At 23.9% G+C, this 21,551-nt stretch overlaps 1 protein-coding gene and 1 long non-coding RNA gene across 6 annotated transcripts in view; one reads left to right on the plus strand and one right to left on the minus strand.

The window, feature by feature from the left end:
- dgo (ankyrin repeat domain containing protein 6 diego) overlaps nucleotides 1–21,551 on the minus strand; it is a 159,406-nt gene that overhangs the window by 95,248 nt on the left and 42,607 nt on the right. For all 3 annotated transcript variants that reach the window (XM_015320065.2, XM_015320064.2, XM_015320063.2), the window contains exons 2-3: nucleotides 14,217–14,322; nucleotides 10,544–10,642 (exon numbers count right to left, since the gene is read on the minus strand). In XM_015320065.2, the coding sequence (XP_015175551.1) occupies nucleotides 10,544–10,642; nucleotides 14,217–14,322 (205 nt within the window). The remainder of the gene's footprint in view (nucleotides 1–10,543; nucleotides 10,643–14,216; nucleotides 14,323–21,551) is intronic.
- Nucleotides 331–21,551, plus strand: part of LOC107065933 (uncharacterized) — a 41,165-nt gene continuing 19,944 nt past the window's right edge. The window contains exons 1-4 of one of the 3 annotated variants that reach the window (XR_016178501.1): nucleotides 331–442; nucleotides 19,681–19,915; nucleotides 20,096–20,196; nucleotides 20,810–21,540. This is a non-coding gene — a long non-coding RNA (uncharacterized LOC107065933). Of the gene's footprint in view, nucleotides 443–19,680; nucleotides 19,916–20,095; nucleotides 20,500–20,809; nucleotides 21,541–21,551 lie in introns of those variants that run through there. The other 2 variants (XR_016178500.1, XR_001475658.2) reach the window with 2 other exon arrangements.

Below are 21,551 nucleotides of genomic sequence, written 5' to 3' on the forward strand. Positions count from 1 at the left end.
CAATTCACACACAATACAATTTTGTTTTAAATTATAAAAGTAACATTTACCTATAATTTAAATGAACACATTAATTTTTAATTTTTTAAATATAGATTAGTTAATGATATTATCTATATACTACCCTAAATAAGTTTTTGGTTATCTTTATTATGAAAAAGTGTATGAAAAGATCTCGTCTTCTTGTGAGTTTGAACATTGTGAACGTTACACAGAGAGAGAACATGCTTCGCGTTCTTTCACATCGATGATGGTGGGAGAAGCACACCAGTCAAACTGGTATCATTGTTCCACTCGCACACTCCTTCTAACATATACACACATATATATGCATATCGTACCAACGTACGAACATACGGACGAACGAACGAACGTGCACCACGTACATATTATGGTTCCGACGACGACCGGCTTTGAGAAACATCCTACAGCATCCATCCAAGTAAGTTCTCATCTTACTTTAGCGCCTTCCAATCAAAAAAAAAACATCCGCAAATTCGACTTTTATCAAAAAACAATTTTCATTAACCACGTTTCATTCTCCAAAGCCTTTTTATCTTTATTTATTGTAAATCAAATGTTTTAATTAATTTGGAAATATTTTGTTTTTTGTTTTCCAAATAATTTTTGTTTATAATGTATTTTTGGGTTTGTTCTATTAACAATTTTTGTTTTCAACAGAAATTGCTTTAATATTGTTATATAACAATAAAATATAATAAATATAATATAAATTATTATTATATATATATATTATAGAATTATATTAATATATATTTATAATATATATTTATAATATATATTAATAATATATATTAATATATATAATAATATTAATATATATTATATTAATATATATAATTAAATAATATAGTTATATAGTATAATAATTTTATTATTTATATTATTATATAAAATTATATTAACATATATATAATATAAATAATATAATTATATAATATTAATAATATATAAAATATATAATAATAATATATAATATTATTATATTATTATTATATTATATTATAATATAGTATAATATAGTAATATAATTATAATATAATAATAATAATAATAATAATTATTATTATAATAAAATATAATAACAATAAAAATAGTTATTTAAAAATTTAACAAATATATTTATAATTTGAACATTTATTTTCTTTTTATAAAACCGTGTTATTTTTAAAAATTACCCTTGTTACCTAGACAATACTTTTTACGAAGCTCTTTAAAATTTTTTTAAAAAATAAATTACAACAAAATAAAAATAATATTAATTTTTTTGTAGAAATTAATTACTTTAGTCTCGTTATTCACGTAATATAGTAGCATTTATAAATTTGCACGGGTCATTAAAAATTAAACACAACCTGATATTTAAGCTCGTAAATCTTGAATGAACCTTGATTAAAGTGTTACTTAGATTAGAATATTCAAGATGATGTTAAAATTCGATCTATCGTAAATTTTACATACTTAATTATTTGAGAAATTTACTTAAGATATACAGCAACGATCTTTAATGATTTTCAAACGTTTCTTTTTAAGAATTACATATCTAACATGTGTGTATGTGTGTAAACATAAGTAAGAAATATACATTAAGTTATTAGACACACTGGTCAAATATTACCATAACTTTGTAATTAAAATCAACTAATGTTGTAAGAGTTATAAAAAGAAAAACATCTTCATTTTCATATAAAATGAATGCTTTTGACTCGAACTAACGTGACTCACGTTTTTTTTTTATTTTTTTTTTACAACCGTGTGTGCAATAAAATTTTATCGGAAGTTGCTCGTAAAATAATAGTAGTAGTATAGTCTTTATTTTTTTTATTTGTACAAAATTTTATAAACTTTTGAAATATTTTCCGTAGTCTATAAAAAATAAAATGAACAAAATTCAAATAAAATTAATTTTTTTTTCCTCAAATTCTTACGCATTTTTTGTTATGTTTTTTTTTGTTCTTACGCTTTTATTGTTATAAAAATAATCATAATACGAATCTTATAAAAAATATTATTTTTCAAATAAAAATTAAAATAAAAATTTCTACGCAATGCATTTATTGTTATAAAAATAATAATCATAAATGGGAAATAAATAATACAAATCTTACGAAACATATTATTTTTCAAATGAAACTAAATTATTTAAAAAAATATATATTATAAATGTATTCATGTACCAATACAGGTAAAGTATAATAAACTTAGTAAAATATAACTCAATATTATATTTAAATATTTTATTAACATAAATATTTTACCCATTTGAATAATAATATCTATAATATTTATATGTAAGTATATAAGTATGGTAAGTATATATGTATAATACATATGAAATTGTACATTGAATCTATTTGAAAGATAATTCGTTTTATTCATATTGTATATAATTATAGTGAAAGTTTGCAAAAGTAGTAAGAAGTTTGAAAATATTATAAGACACATCAAATTTCATAGTATTCCATATTCTTTTTTCCCTTCTTTTTTTTTTTTTAATTTTCAGTTTCTTCTTTGAACTTTCCATAACTACGTAAGAAGATCAATTCGTAGATACTCAACGTATGTTACATATGTAAAACGAAAATAATAATACGATCTGTGTACATTGAATGATCAGTTATTTAGGAGAAAGGATAGATGCAATTTAATCGACATTTATGTCGATCGTCAATTAGTCAAAGAAATCGAAAATACGTAATCAAAAAGAGAGAGAGAAAGTCACGCGATCGTAAATGCAAAACTCGATAACAGAAAATCTATATGGTGTTTGATCAATCGTAGAAATTTCACTCACCACAATCACATTTTCTTTTTATTTTTTCCTATTTCAATTCAAGAGTTTTGTAATAATATAAATTTATATAAAAATGAAGGGTGCCCCACCACGCGTTGCTCACAATCGGTCCGATACACACATCTTTAAGTCAACGAATTACCTTATACCGCCATCTGTTAGTATCTTATCGAACTAACAGAGATAATCATGACTCTTTGTTAATAAACAAATAATTCGCAATAAAATAATATTGCGATTATAAATTGAGATATAAACTATCCTATCTTTCAAGTTAGACTAAACTGCACCCAGTGTGCAAAATTTTATTAAAATCGGTTCAGTATTTTAGGAGTTCATTGCGGACAAACAACGTTACACGTAATTTATATATATTAAGATAAAGAAATAAATATATGATATAAATATATAAAATATATATATGTGCCCATAATTATAAAAGTGGTCTAATGTAAGTCATATATCTCTTGTTTCGAGATATTTAAAAAGAATTACATTTGAACTATATGAATTCTATACAATATTGAAATAACATCAAATATCATGAAAATTACATTGAATTTTTTTAGTTTATAATAATGTAGTGCATAATAACTGATAAACTTATTTTTTATTAATTTTGACTTAGACCATTTTCATAATTATGGGCACATATGTACATGAGAGTATTTAATTGAAAAAAATAAAAAAAAATAAATAAATAACTTGCATTATTTTAAATTTTATTTTTTGAAATGAACACACCTAATAATAAGAAAAACAGATAAGGTGTTAAAAATTATTATATTTTACAATTGTATAATAGAAAATTAAAACAAATATAATAAAATATTATGCAAATTATTTATATAAAAAAAATATTAAAATATAGTAATAACGAATTGATAAAAAAAAACGTACCGATTTTTATGAGAAGGTTATTAGATCCAAATTTAACACTTTGTTGACCAATCCCGAGTTAACTCGTGTTTCTGTGGCCGAACGTTGCTGACCGGTCACGAGTTAACTCGTGATACGCTTTTTGTTCACAACACGCTATTTAAAATATAATAATAAGTAAAATTTATTAAAAATTACTTATATTGTTTTACTTTTCAATTTAATTACGAAGTAATAGCCAGTGACATGGGATAAATTCTTAAAAAAATAGCCGGTCAACAGAGTGTTAAATGTTAGAAAAATAAAAAAAATAGATAAATGTTCTTATAAATGATGACAATTTTCCAATGAGTATATTTTCTTACAATCGAATAATGAATTATTATCAAAAACGTATAAATCGTACAAACTTCTCATCCTTCAAATTTCCCCATCCCATAAAACCACATCCCATCCCAATTTGAAATCCCAGCATCATCTCATCTCTGGTTTCCACGATTCTCCTGTCTGAATTCTCCATTCTTTTCATGAGATTTATGCGCGAAACTTATGGCTGTTGTTGTTCGCGTGCTTTTCAGGGTGTTTCGCCTAAAGGAATTTGGCACACATTTCTTCCTCTTATTCTTCTTCTTCTTCTCTATATTTGTGTATATGTATGTATATGTCTGCTGTATGCATACTTGTGTGCATTTGAGTGTGTGTGTGTGTTTGCAAGTGAGTCAAAGTAATAGGTATGCCTACCCTGAAATAAAGAAAAGGAAAAAAAATATATAAAAAAAAATGGAAGAGTAAAAAAAAAAAAAAGAAAAAAAAAAAAGAAAGGATAGGACTTTGTTGGTGCCACGAAACCTATAATTAGGGTAAGGGCCCTGGAAATAACATTTTAGACGAATATAAGCGGCACACGAAAAGACCTTTCTACCTCCCACCCACTTCTTCATCATCATCATCATCATCATCTTCTTTCTTTCTTCCTTCTTCTACTTTTTTTTTTCTTTTTTTTTTTCTTATTCTATTTTTTCTTCTGCTCTTTATATTTCTTTTTTTCTTTTTTTTTCTGTTCATTCTACCTCGTCGAACCTCGAGACTTTCTTGTTTCACCTGGTCTCCGAGTCAGCCAAGTTCGACAGGTTGGTAAACTCGCTCGAGTTAATTAGCCGGTTCGTTCTAAAATTTTAATAAAAGTTGCTGACAGCAACTAGATGAAATGTTTCTTCTTTAACATTCGTTACTTTCTCTTTTTTTTTTATTGTATTACAATTTTATTAATTTTTTATTTTGTTTTTTTTTATGCTTTTTTCATTTTTTTATTTAAACTAAATTAGATTAAATTAAATAACAATTTATTTATTTAAAAACTTGAATTTTTCTTTATCTATTTTTTTATATTTATTTATTTATTTATTTATTTATTTATTTATTTATTTATTTATTTATTTAAATTAAATTAAATTAAATTAGTTTAGAATTTATTTATAATATTTCAAAACTTGCATTTTCCTCTTTATCTTTTTTTTATATTTATTTATTTATTAATTTGTTTTTTGTTTTTTTTTAATTCCTAAAGTTACATAGTTCCGATAGAAACAAAATATTTTGTTAGTAATAAAAATGTCTTGATAAATATTTACAAATTTCGTATAAAATGTTTGAATAATACATTGGACTTTTTTTTTTATTTTTATTTGTTTTTGTCATCACATCGTGTTGACAGAAAATTATACAATATTTAAATTATTCAAAGGATTCAAGTATATACGAATTTTTATATTGGAGAAATCGTAGATTTGTAACTTTAATCGTTAACTTAATCTTATTCTTCTTTTTCTTCTTCTTCTTCTTAAGAACTTTTATCTCGATCGAAAGCGAGAAACCGATACTCGACGAAAAAAATAAAAAAGAAAAAAACAGAAAGGAAGAGGAGAAGGAAGAAGAAAGAGGTATAAATATCCTTGACATTTCTCCATAAATTTCCTACGCCACTGAATTCGGCGCCGTTGTGAAAAAGGTATGCAGCCTAGCTATTACAGATCGTTGAACGAACAGGTAAAAATTCTGCAATATTTTTCAAACCTTCACAAACCCTTTTTTAACTTCTTTTCGAGAAAAAAAAAGGAAGAATAAAAAATAAAAAAATAAATAAAAACATGACACGAGGAAGAACTTTTTTATTGGTATTTTTACGCGTCGAATGATACCTTTTATTTTCATACTTTAACAAAAATCACTGTTATTATCCTATTATTATTATTTTACTTCCGGTATCTTAATTTATATATTATCTTCTTTTTTATTTTGCTGTCAAATTTGACAGTAATGGGAAAAAATGATGTCATTATTAAAATTAAATCAAATAATGATTGAAATAAATTTTCAAATGTTTAGAGCAGGGGTCGGCAACCTTTTGAGTCGGAAGAGCCAAAAATTACAATTTACAAAATTTCAAAGTTTTTAAAGAGCCACAAAATTTTTTCTTACCAACAATAAATAGTACTCGCATAAATGAAGTTTTTTGATTTTCTAATAAAAAAAACTAATCTATTTATTCATCGATGCCTAATCCTCGTTAATCGATTTTTTTTTTACTAAACTCTTTTAACCAAAGAGCCGCGGCTTCACATTCAAAGAGACGCGTGTGGCTCGCAAGCCGTAGGTTGCCGACCCCTGGTTTAGAGCAATATTAAAATTGATTTACAGTGATTTTTTAATTTTATATATATATATTAATTCCTTATTTCATTTCTAAAAATATTGACAAGAAAATTTTTGAATATCGAAAAATAATTTAAACAAAATTTTGATTAGACAAATTGATATGAATTAATAAGATATAAGTATGTTTTTGAAATATAACGAGAAATGAGATATTAGCATAAATTAATATAAGTGAGAAAGAAAGATTAATAAGTACAATGACATGTCAAGATATTTTGAAATTGAAACCAAATTAATATAAAAGAAAAAAAGATTTATTAGACAAATTAATAATGTGAACTAATAAGATATAAGTATGCTCTTCTACAATAATATTGTATAGTAATTTTAGGATAGATGAATTGGATGAAAAAGAAAGATTAAGTACAATCATATGTCAAGAATTTTGACGTTGAAATATAATTAATAATAAAATAAGATTAATTAGACAAATTAATAATATGAATTAATAAGGTATAAGTATACTTGTTATATTGTATTGTATATTAATTTTAATATAAATTTAAAAAAAAATGAAAAAGGAAGATTAATAAGTACACAAATATGTCAAAGATTCTGACGTTCAAAAATAAAATTAAAAAAAAAAGAATTCATTAACATAATATGATATAATAAATTGAGATAAATTAAATAGATGAAAAGGAAAAATTAATAAAAATAATGAGTACAATATTTAAACGTTAAAATAATATTAATAAAAATTCATTATTATAATATTGTAAAATAATTGTAGCATAAATTAAATAAATAAATAGATAAAAATTAATAAATACAAAAAACATAACAACATGTTAATATTAAAATAAAATAAATAAAAATTCATTAAACAAATTAATAATACAAATTACTAATAGATATAATTACACTTATAATATTATATAATAAATTGGCATAAATTAAATAAATGAAAAAGAAAAATTAATAAAAATTAATGAGCACAATATTTTGATATTAAAATAAAATAAATAAAAATTAATAATACAAATTATTAATACAAAATTATAAAATATATAATTACATTTATAATATTGTATAATAAATTGGCATAAATTAAATAAATGAACAAGAAAAATTAATAAAAATTAATGAAGCAAATTAGTAATACAAATTACAAATAAATATAATCACATTTATGCCATTGTACAATTATTTATAGATAATAAATTGTTATAAATTAAATAGGCGAGAAAAGGAAGAATTAACAATAAGAATAAAAATAAATGTAAAAAAGGGTAAGGGCTCAAGAAAAGGGTATAGCAATCGTTGACCACCAGCGGTGCGTTACAAGGAATTCTAAATAAAGGCAGGCTCGTATCAACGTTAAGAAGAACCTGGGTTCTCTTACCCCACGCTGACAAGATCTAACCAAACGTGTTTTCTGCGGGTGGCACCACTTACGAAAGAGAGAAACAGAGAGAGATAAATAAAAGAAAAGAAAAAAGAAAAAGTAGAAGAAGAAGATTGGACGTCAGTCAGTTACAGCAATGGAAGTATTGTAAGTTCGATGCAAAACCTCGACTTCTTTTCTTTAGGGGGTGGAGAACGGATGTAAGGGGGTGAGGAAGGGGAGAAGAAAAGATAGCACCGATCGATAAGCAAAAAAGTGATTCTGATTGCTTTTCTCGAAATCATTTCAAGACCATTGTCTTTTTCACGTTTATATCACTAATTTTTTTCTCTCAAATGTGTTATTATTTATTTATTTATTTTTTTTTTGGTTATGCTAAAATAAAATCACTAGTTAACGTTTATGCTATCGTCTAAGTTATGGCTAGTTTGACAAATATTTTTTTAATTTTTTTTTTTTTATTATGGGAAATATAATAGTTTTTCATTAATCATTCGGAAATAATAAAAATTGAATATTAAATGTTATTGAAACCTTATAGGTGGTATTAGATTAATATAAAAAGATGTTAGATAAAAAATTACTTGAATCGAAAGAATGAAAATGAGAATGAGAGAGACAGAGAAAGAGAGAGAGACAGAATGAAAATGAGAATGAGAGAGACAGAGAAAGAGAGAGAGCGAGAGACAGAATGAAAAAAAAGAAACTAACAAATAAAATTTTGATGTAAAATAAAATTGACTTACTATTTAAAAAATGTTAGATAAAAAATACGAGAAAGAGAAAAACGATGAGAGAATGAGAGAGAGAGAGATAGAGAGAAAGAATGAAAAAAAAAAATAAAAATAAAAAAAGGACAGAAAAATGTGAGTTGCGTGGACGGTCCTTTTAGTTGGAATTGGTCGATAAGTCATATCCCATCGGTGGGCAGTTCTACGTGTCAGTACTGTAATATAGCAATACGATTATACTGAGTAATGAATACCCGAAAGATGTAATTATCGTGTAATTACGGGTACGAGGAAAACGTTAACGAAGTGAAAAAAAATGTTAGCTTTGCGTTCACTTTAATACAGGACCACCATTTTGCTTTTTGCGTTAGGGAATTTATAGTAACACATTCTCGTGAACACACTTTTGATATCAACTCTCTCATATACTCTCTCTCTTTCTCTCTTTCTCTCTTTATCTTTTTCTTGAACTCTTTCGTTTACATATACATTGAAACAACAAATCATTATAGTGTATCAAAGATAATTACTACTAGTAAATAAGAAAAAAATAAACAAAACATTGTATATTGCGTTACACTACGCTTACTTTACAAAATAATAATAATAAAATATCTAATATTTATTTTAATTGTTAGTCATGTTACATTTTGTCACATAGTAATCTTTTCCCTCTTCTTCTTCTTCTTATTTTTTTGTTTTATGAATGTATAAAATTGTATAGATATAAATTAAAATATAATTTAAATCAATACAAACCTAATATTATTCTCAAACTTTCTATAGTAAGTAATATAACTTTTGTTTTTTAATAATAAAAATAATACAAAACATATAAAATTGTAATTTTAAAATCGTAACTATGTAAATAATTATCATTAAATGTTACTTTTTTAAAAATAAAATAAATAATATATTAGGTTGACCCATAAGTTTCTTTCTTTTTAGTAATTCTATAGGCACATAATATTTTTCATGTTAAATAATTTAAAGTATAGTAAAAGGTAAAATAAAGTATAATCGATATTTTTAAATAAAATAACGTAAAATACAAATAAAAAAAAATATATTTACAATATTGTTCAACTTATCATCAAAAAAAGGAAGAAATTTTTGGGACCACCTAATATTGTGAAAATAATAACTATATATAATAAAAAAAAAATAGTAAAAATAATAATTAAATATTCAATAGATATATTTTTATAAAATATAAAATCAATCGTATTTATTTATACCAATAACAGAAAAAAAACAATTGATTATTGGTTTATGTGTAATATTTTTCAAGTACTTAGTTTGATATTAATTTTCTATAAAAAAGTAAAAACGAAAAAAAAATAGGTTTAATATTTATTGTATATATTAAAATAGGTATCCTATATATCAAAGGATAAAATAAGCCAATCAGGTAGTTCGTTGGTATATTAAACGATGTCTCGTCTATAGCAATTAATTTCTTAATCTACAGGCCACGTATATTTTTCACGATCAACCTCTCGTCAACACAACTTTTCCCCCTTTACTTCCATCCTTCTATACCCTTTTTCCTCTCTTCAAAAAAAAACTAATAATTTATCGTTGATCGTGAAACCCGATCGATACGGGTGTAGAATAATTTAAAGGAAAAACTAATAAAAAAATTTAACTTCCTATTCATTATATTTCTAAATTATTTTTCTAATTTTATTTTTTAATTTTGTTTTGTTCTAAATAATTTTTTTAATTTTCATTTTTTCTAAATTATTTTTCTAATTTTATTTTTTAATTTTGTTTAGTTCTAAATAATTTTTTCTAATTTGGTTTTATTCTAATTTTATTTTTTAATTTTGTTTTGTTCTAAATTATTTTCCTAATTTTGTTTTTTAATTTTTTTTTTTGTTCTAAATTATATTTCTAATTTTTTTTTGTACATTTAAAAGTATCGACGTATACTTTCAAGATCTTCAAATTTCGATAAAACAACGATTGATGATCCAGAACAAATCTTTGTAATACCGTAAAAAATTGATTATATATTTTTAATGTTATATTATATTATAATATAACACTTACCGAATCAGCAACATTAACTTCAGCTTCACGAAGTAGAAGGGCATTGCAAACGTCGGTATGTCCGAGTGCTGCAGCCAATAGCAAAGGACTTCTTCCATTCTGAATAAACAAAAAACAAACAAAAAACTGAATAAAATCTATAGAAAAAAGTATTTAAAAGTGAACTTATAGAAATTTTTCTATATTTTTTAAACCACCTTCTTACTCCTCCCCCATTTACAATCTGTTCGTTGAAATTCATGAATGTTTAACATATATTTATTATCGTGAGTATAATTCGCAATATTTAAAATTGTTATCACTAATCAGACTCGTCAAAGTATGACAAAGGATTAAAACTAGATGTATGTATATGTGTGTATGTATGTATGTGTACGTGTGTGTATGGATGTATACGTGTGTGTGTATGGATGTATACGTGTGTGTGTATGTATGTATGAAGAAAATGATGAGTGAAAGCGTGCTATACCTTGAATGATTGTTAAACTATCGAAGGAAACGTGTATTGTTATTTAAAAGCACGAATTATACGTTCGGAATACCGCCCTCTTCAAAATCCACCTTCACACTAGAACGTTGTCCCCTGTAAAGGTTCTTTTATTCAATGTTGTTTATATGACTTTCCATATAAGGAAATTCTATTTATTACGAATATTATTCACGTTATACATATGCTCAACGTTCTAAAAGTCGTGTAAACAAAAAAACCAATAGAAGAATTTTCTATATTTAAATTTTCTATAGAATATACAGGATGATCTATAACTGGTGGTATAAGCGAAAAGGTGGTGATTCTAAATGAAAAAATAAATCGAAAATATAGAATAAAAATTTTTCGTTTGAGACTTTGTTTTCGAGAAAATCGACTTTGAATTTTCGAAAAATACGCGTTCACTTGATCTTGTCTCCTTATAACGGACCTACGAAATTTTCATATAAGAATAACCTATATATATATATATATATATATATATAGGTTAATTCTGAAAAGTTCGTAGGGTGGATATTTCTAAAAAGTTCATAGGGCATTTCCAAAAAATTCGTAGGGTATTTCTGAAAAGTTCGTAGGTCCGTTATAATGAGACATGATCAACTGCACGCGTACTTTGCGAAACTTTTAAGTCGATTTTCTCGAAAACAAAGCCTCAAACGAAAAATATTTATTCTATATTTTCGATTTAATTTTTCATGAACAGTCACCCCCTTTCTGCCTATACCACCAACTACAGATCACCCTGTATATAATTTATAATATATTTATAAATTATAATAATTATAATATTTAATATATTAATTTTATAATATTTATAGAGAGTATGTTTTATATATAATAATTCTCTAATAACTATATTATTTTAATACTTTATAATTGTATTATTAGAATTTTTATTTTTATCGATTATTTAAACTACACACACACACACACACACACACACACACACACATTATTATATTTTATATTAAACGATTTTCGTATAAATATCTGAATGTTATAAAAATATTTTATTAATCACATTTGTTACTAATATTCTATCTATTTTTCTTCTTGTCAAACCTAACTTCGATTACCTATTAAGTAGCTATTTTTCAAAATTCTGTTAGAAGCAAAACCTGTATAAAAAAATAAATAAATAAAAAACCATTGAAATTATTCTAATGATTAGAAAAATAATTAATTTTAATTGGAACAACAATTTGTACCCATTACATTGTTAAAAGTATTAATTTGAGTCTGAAAAATTCTATTTTTCTTTTGATTTCTATTTTCTTTCTGTTTTATTTTTTTTTTTTTTTAAGTGAAACTAATGCGTTATATTAATCTCATGGACGGATCAATTAGCGTTGTAATTAATAGCTATCGATATTTAAGTTTGTATGCTCGCACAAATTTCCCAAGATCGGACAGGATGCAATCCTTAATTAGCCGAACACGGAATCGGGTAACACGAGTTAACCGACAACGTTCTACAACTATATATATATATATATATATATATATAACTTTAAGCCCTTCTCCTTCATTTTGCCCTTCGACGTATTTATTACACGTACACTCATGTTTTAAGAACCCGTTACTAGTGTCAATGGCCTTGATCCAAAAATCACATTTAATTGGATAAGAAAATAAACGAGATTACAGGGTTTTTTTTGTTTCTCTTTTTTTAAATTAAATAATTTTATATAATTTCTCTTTTTTTTCTTTTTTGTTTTTTTTTTTATGTTTGACACATCGAGACAATAATTATTTCAAATTTGTATAATTATCAAATTTTTTTTAATTATTATTAATTATTCTTATTGTATATTGAGTTGAATGATATTCGTTTGATTTAAATTTTATTTATTTATTTTTTCTTAAATTTTATTCAAATTCTATTTTTATTTAGAACTTATTTTTTTTTATATATATAATATATCAATTATAAATTTAACTTGTTGTAATATAAGATATAAACGATTATAGATTGATTTAAAAAAATGTAAAAAAAAATAATAGCCAATTACTATAAAGTTAAACAAATATTTGTTGACAAATACACTTCTAGAATATAAAAAAATATAATATAATATAATAAAAATATAAAATATAATAAAATGTATCATAATAGTGTTTAATAAATACATATTTAAAGATATAAATACGATTAATAATTATAATAAAATAATATGAACATTAATTAAAGGATTAGATTAAATAATAATAAAAAAAAATGAAGATTCGATTTTCCGTACGTGAATATCGATTTAAATGTCTGTAGAATATAAGCTTGTCATGGTATTTGAAAGCTTTGATCTTAAGCCGACACATGTTTCGATGATATAAAAGTCATCCTTATGGTGATGCATACGTACTTTAAGTTTCTTATGTAAAAGTACCATCTTTCTAATGAATTGCATAATGTTTCATGTCACATAATTCATTTTACATAATAATAGAAGATTTTAACTTTTGTTTATTTTATTTAGATTTTATTAATTATTAAGAATGATTTTCTATTATATAATATTTTAATTATTTTATTTCAATGCTTAGCCTATAATTTTTTGTAGTTTAAATTACATTTATTTTATAATATAGGGCATTCCACGTCAAATCGTGGACCTTTTGACCCTGACCCCTTTCGATATGGCTAAAAGTTTTTCATCCTATTCTGCCCTATGAAAAACAGTTCTCAAAATTTTTTCAAATTTTTTTACCAAACCCAAGAAAAATTATTAATTTTTGAAAAAAATGGCTATTTCTTTTTTAAATGGCTATAACTTCTTCAAAATTCAACCTATTGGGACGTTTTCTTTTTTAAATTTTTGTTATTAAATGTACTTTTCAGAAAAAATACAAAAAATTTTTTTAAATTATTAAATCCATGAAATTTTCGCATTTTTTGAGAAAAACCGTTATTTTCTCGAAGTTCGTTATTTTTCATTTTTTTTTATTTTCTAAAAAAAAACTTTGACCAATTCTGCGATTATCCCCGCCAGTCCCAGAATGGGCCGAGTTAGTTTTTTATTTTTTTTATTTGATTGAAAAAAAATTTTTCAATTTTCAAAATTTTAAATGTTTTTTTATTAAAAAACCTTATTTTTGAGACTATAAATTGAGTATATAATATTGTAAAATTGTTTAATTGCATTAATTTAATTTCAAAAAAAAAAATAAATCGTATAAACTCACCTCATCTGGCAATGGTTTGATTCCATCAGCGAGAAAACGTGCAACACGTTCGGCCTCGCCGCGTACGCAAGCTTCACGTAACTTTTCTGCCATTCCACTCATGCACCTGAATACAAATACACATCTTTAAAAAACAAAATAAAATAACGAAATACTAATTAATCAATCAAGTACATTAAAATAAGAATAGCAAAAAAAAAAACAAAACAAAAAAAAATACATATTAATTCTATTCAAGTATATAAAAATTAAACTCATATATAATTCTTATAATTATATGGGAAAAAAAAAAAAAAATACAAAGAAAACAGTCATGTAAATTTTACATTATACAGAATGAAAAAAGAACATTAATCGTCAGCTCGATGAATATTATATAATAATTCCTATAGAAATTATTTTTAACACACTCTATATAGACACATGACACGTATGCATAAGCACACACAATACATACACAATCATATCAAATGAACGTCAATTTTAATTACTATTCGTTTGTTATAAAAAGAAATATTAAAAAATACAAAATCTGTTAATTACAATTATCACGACTGTTGAAAATAATTCTCATTGATTGCACAAAGAATACTACTCTTACATCCCCTCTAAACTACCCCTCATCTCCCACACACACATATATATAACATAGAAACATAGTTGAATGCATGAAAGTCTACTCATTTGATTAGAGTTTTATTTTTTTTTATGTTTCTTAAATTAAACTTTCCTCCCTTTCTTTCTATTTATTTTCTGTCTCACTCACTCTTATGTTAAAAGAAGAGAAAAAAAGGCGTGTCAAGAGAAAGAAAGAAAGAAAGCAAGAGAGAGAGAAGGATACACTTATAAAAGGGGAACCACAATGATACACGGCGCCATTGTTTTCTAAAGACAATGGCCGCCCTTTTCTTTCCTTTGGCGTCCACCAAAGTCATAGCAATAAAGAAAAAAGAAAACGAAAGCTAAAACAACCCTTAAGAAAAATAAAAAAAGACAGGGACGAAGGGGATGGGGAAAACTAGATGTCGGTAAGGATGATTCCTTCAGATTTTAAAATATACCCTAACCTTAAAATCATTTTATATCTTTGAAAGTAAATATTTGAAAAAACGAATAGAGTGGGGACTGAGTGGGGGAGGGGGTTGGCTCCAATAAAACTTGAAGGAACAAAAATTTAGTAATGTTTAACAAATTAGTTTAAATGTTAACCTAATCGAAATTTTGATTTTTTTGATGGAAAATTAACGACCCTATGAAAAGTTCTTAAAAAAAAAAATAAAAAAAAATTATTTTTCGTGTTCAATAACCTTCTACGCATTTGTATCATATATGTGTATATGTATGTTTAAATATGTTAACCGAACAACCCTTTGAAATGGTTCAGCATTCATTTCATGCTCAGTTACGCATCACAAATTTTATTGCTAATTTGAATATCTTTAAATGTTTAATGTTCCGTACTTTAAAGTCATGCATAAAACCTTGGCAACGCCCAGATCATCATTCTTTATACGATCATAACACTTTTACACGTGTATGTATGTATATATGTATGTATGTATGTATTTATGTGCTAATAAAAAGTTTAAAAAAGAAAAAAAAATAATGTAAAATTATGACACGAATAATGGACTTGGAATCAGCAATGACTGTCAATCAAATTTTGTTTATTTTATTCGATGTAATTATGATTATTAGTTAAATTGTTTAATATGAAATATTTGTCGAATTTAATTAGAATTGATATATGGAAAAATATTTATTATTATTTTATTATTTTTTTATTTAATATTTTTCAAATGATATTTTTAAATTTATTATTTTTCAAATATTTATTTGATAAAATGAAATTTGTTTTAAATTTCTATTAACTTTATATTCTTATATTATAATTACAATAAAAATAATTTCCACATTATATACAAATAATCATAAATAAAATATAATAATATAAATATTATATAATAAAATAAAATAAAATATATAAAAATATTGAAGTATTTAATCAAAAAAATTATTCCGAAAATTTAATTATTTCTTTACTATTTTTTTTTTTTTTTTTAAATAAAAATAAGGGTGTTCCAAGTATACAAAGAGAAATGTGTTTAAAAAATCATAATCATTTCTTGTACTAGGTATATTTAAAGGGTTTAAAAAGCGTGCAAAAGTAAAACACGAGAAATAATGCGTGTGTAAGTGTTTTATGCACGTGTATATGTAAGTATCCCTTATGGTTAGCATATTTTATAGTATCTTTCGTCGTGAACTTAGCATGACCACCGGATGACAGTGACTAATGAAGTTCAGCAAGTCTCTAAACGACCGTAACGAGTTAAATACGTATTTCGCTTCGTAACTGTTAGAAGGAATTTTAAATGAACTATATTCAACAAAAAAATCGAACGAAGAAAAGTATATGTGTGTATACGTATGTGTGTATTACGTATGTGTGTTTGTGTGAGAGAGAGTGAGATAGAGATAGAAAACTAGATTAAAAGACGACACAGTATGATTGGTTTGATAAAGTTTCGAAACAAGTTTACATTCGTCAAAATAATCAATTTGAACGATCCAATTTGGTGCAACTTGACACGTCAGATGCATTTACATGATAGCAATGGATGGATTTGCAAATTGGATTATTTCGAATGAAGAAAAATTATGAAATGATATTATTCTTATCGATCGATAATGTTAGTAAATATCACATTGCTAAGAAATATATTAATTTTTTATTATTATTATTATTATTATATAAATATAAATATAATATATAATAATATATTTATAAAATAAAATAAATTTATTTATATACTATTAATACTGTTAAAAATAATGTTAGTATAAAAAATGTTACATTGCTAAGAAATATAAATTTTTTTAATATTATCATTATTATATATTTATATAATATTATATTTATAGCTATAGTTATATAACTGTAACTAGAATTATATAACTATTTATAGTATAATATAACTATATATACTATAAATAGAGTATAGTATAAATATAATGATATATTACAAATCTATATATATATATATTTGTATAAATATTAATAATAAATTTGTAATAATATATAAATCAATATTATTATAAGAAAAGTTAAAATGAGTTTAATAAATTAAATCAAAATAATTCACACATTAGAAAAATTAGATGATATTTAAATAATAACTTTATCATTTACCTACTAACACGTAATTTTATAATTATATCATAATCGTTTTATAAAAATAAAAAATAATTTTAATATACCAGTTAGATCAACAAAACAAACAAAAAACGAAACGAAAATAATCCTCTGAGAGAGTTAATAAATCATGATGCATATATTTTCATTGATGTATTATCTGAAAACTCGAAGCGTGAATTATTCAACATGTTGTTTGTTTTATTACAACAGTTAAAAAAAAATTTCTTAGCACTCGCAACCAACCAACTAACCAACCAACCAACCAACCAACTAACCAACAGGATTCATTCAAGCAACAAGAAGAACTCATTGAAGCAAACGAGCAAAACATACACCAAACACCAACAACCTAGCAACCCTGTTTTCTATTTTTTTTTCTTTTCTTTTAACTTGCACACCGATCGCACAGGGATTTAATTACATTGCTATACCTTGGCACGAAACGTCATCCTGATCTTGTATACACATATATATATATATATATATATTATAGGATGGTAGTATTAGTATTGAACTATATTGAGCCAATGTTGAAGTACTACCTTCCTTCCTTCCTTCCTTCCTTACTATCTTTTACTCTCTTTTTTTATTTTTTTATTTTTTTTTTTTTGTTTTTTCCTTTTTTCATTTTAAAAAAGCAAGTATCGCTGGCCTCGAGCAAAGTAATTCGATGAAAAGGGAAGCTCGTAAAACATATGGTTAGGGATATCTTTTTTTTTTTAATATTTTTTCTTCCGTTCTAAAAACCATTTACAAAAAGAAGCCTAATTATCGAATCCTTACGTCCTTACGTAACACTCGGTGTACATGGGATGTATATGGGAAACTTTAAATTTCCTCCCTTTTACTGTTCCATTTTACTTTTTTTATTTTTTAATTGATATTCGTATTTTTTTTTTTTTTTGTTAATTTAGATTTTTTTTTCAATGCTACAAGAATAAATGAAGTTACAAGATTTAGACTAATACACACATATGTATGTACACATGCATGTACATATATAGAAAAAAAATATATTCAAACGAGTTTGTATAGAAATTAAATGTAGTATATAAAGTGAAACGAGAGAACAGAAGTGATGTATTAATTAATTTTATGAATCAATATTGGAATGAAAGGACGAAACTAATTTAGTTTTCTTCTTTTTTAAACGTTGATCCCCAGTGTAATTGATAATATAAGATTTACGATAACAAAATATAAAAGAGAATTTAATTGATAAATAATAATAATAATAATGTTAAATCAACTTAAGAATATTATGAATTTTATATTTGGCAATTATTAATTATATTTATCGAAATAATACTTCAAAGTAGTTTAATTTGCATAACCTAAATTTAGTTTAATTTAAGTTAAGAGTTTAATTTTAATATTTACATAACTAAAATTTTTTTAATAATTAAATAATTATTATACTTTTAACTAAATATTATTTACTATACTAAACTAATAACTACTTTAACTAATTATTATTTTATTTTACTAATTAATTATTTTACTATACTTTTAATTTAATATTTTAACTATACATTTAATTTAAAATTTAATTATTAAAATTTAATAACTACTATCAATAATAGTAACCAAATATTGTTAATAAAAAAAATGATAACCAAATAAAAACTAAATATAATAATAAGAAACCAATATTTAATAATTTAGTAATTATTATACTTTTAATTAAATATTATTTATTATACTTAACTAACTACTTTAACTAAATACTTTACTTTATTTTTAACTAATTATAAAAATTTAATAACTACTATCAGTAATAGTAGCCAAATATTATTAATAAAAAAAAACGATAACCAAATAGAAGCCAAATATAATAATAAATAACCAAAAAATACTATTACAATGATAATAATAACCAAGTAAACTATAACCTAAAAAAACAATCAACAATCTTCCCTCTAACCCCTAATCCCTTTTTTCCTTTAATTCTACTTTTTTTATAAACAATATAATTATACGTATATAAATACTTATTGAAATGAATAAATAATTAGAATAAATCACATTAAATGTACAACAATTAATTTAAAAATCGATATAAAAGAGAAAAATATGATTTTGGAAATTAATAAAACCTTTTGAAATATATTCCGTCACTTATTTGTCAATCTTTCATGATTCAACGAGGACTATTATTATTTTATCATCAAAGATGCAAAAAGGTATTCTATCTTTCTCTTTCTCACATACACACACACACACAAATACATACACACTTTCATATATAGACATATACTTTCATAGTTGGTGAACGAATGAAGAAGAGGGTTTCGCAAATGGCTTGGTCGACATTCCAGACATCGAAGGTACTTCGATCTAAAGGCAAGATCGTAAAGTATGCCTCTGGCTTGGCATCTATCGAGGGTCTAATTACCAAGAAAGGGACTGAGAGACTGGACATAAGCCCATCTTCTTCTTATTCTTATTTTTCTTCCTCCTCTTCTTCTTCGAGAACGGGGAAATTGTCCCTTCGACTTATGTACGTGCTTTAACAGCTTTTCTAATCTATCTCTTTCTATTTTTTTTTATTTTTCTATTTTTTTTTCTTTTTCTATTTTTCTATTTTGTATACCGGGTCATATGAGATTTCACGATAAATTGTTCACGTGAAATTAATTTGCTAAAAATATCCTCTCACTTTCTTTCTATTTTATGTTAGTCTTTTCTACACTTAAGTTACAACGACAACGATGACGATGACGTTGATGATGACGATGACAACAACTAGTTACTAGAAAGATGCATAAACGTAATCGTAAAGTAAGTTTTTTTTTTACTAATTTTTTCTTATGTTGTCGACAAAGTTGTAGTATCTACCCACGCGTACTTTGAAACCCTTATTCATGGAGTTACGAATGTACTGTTGTCACTTTGTACATGAAGATTTCTTTGTTGTTTTTTTATCTCAAAATATGGTTAAATATCAAAATTTGTGTTATATGAAACAATAATTTATTACACAGAATGTAGTTTTGTTATTTTTAATATTAAATTATATTTATATTAAATAGAAGTTAAATATAGTTAGATTGGTGCCGGATATATACGGTGTTTAAGTAACGAAAATTGAATAAATGGTAATTAAAATAATAAATAATATTAGTATGTATTAGTAATTTTAGTATAAATAATAGTAAATAGTATAAATTAGTAATTTAAAATTAATTAAATAAAATTAGTATGTATAGTAATACTATACATATATATACAATATTACTATTATTAGTACTATATATAATATTATATATACTATAATACTATATATATGTATATAATACTATATACAGTAATACTATATATAGTATATAGTATATAGTATTAGTAAAATATATATATTAGGGTGGGTCAAAAAAATGACTTTTTTTTTTTCAAGTGCCACGCAAAAATGGGTTCCTAGACACCTTAAAAGAATTCTCACCCAATATGAGCTCTTCATTTTAATAGGAAGATCCTCCGCATCGCAGTTTTTTATGTTTTTCTCAGTCCAATAGATTAAAATTCATATCTCATTATTTATTGATTATACAGAAAAATGTTTAAGACGAATTTTGTAGGAAATTTAATGCTCTACAAAAAAGGTATCTTATATTTTTTCCGTAAACCTCACCATTTAAATGATATTGAAGATTTAAATTTGATGATTTTTAGACAAATTTCATTTTTGTTTATGAATTTTATAACTCGACAATAAATGACTATTATAAGATGCGCAATACAAATTACAAATTTTTGTAGGAAATTAACTGCTCTATAATCGAACTTTCATGTGTAATGATTTGTGTCTCTGAATATCTTTTGAACGCTTAATTTAATCGCCAAAACATAAGACACTATTTTTATAGAGCAGTTAAGTCATTTTTTGACCCACTCTAATCTATATATATATATATATAAAATATTATGTGTAATAGTTAAAATTTGTGTAATTATTTTCAATTTAAATTAATACTTAATATTATTATATTTTCTATTTAAATAATTAACGAACAATATTATATTTTCCATTGAAGCATCTTTTATATAAAAAAAAGAGAACAAAAAATATTTTTATAATATAATTTGACGAATTATTTCAAATCTAAAAATAACTTAAACAAAACCCGATTATATATATG

This window comes from Polistes dominula, unplaced genomic scaffold (genome assembly GCF_049000335.1).
Source record: "Polistes dominula isolate Pdom_NZ unplaced genomic scaffold, Pdom_raw_medaka contig_77, whole genome shotgun sequence".
NCBI lineage: Eukaryota > Metazoa > Arthropoda > Insecta > Hymenoptera > Vespidae > Polistes > Polistes dominula.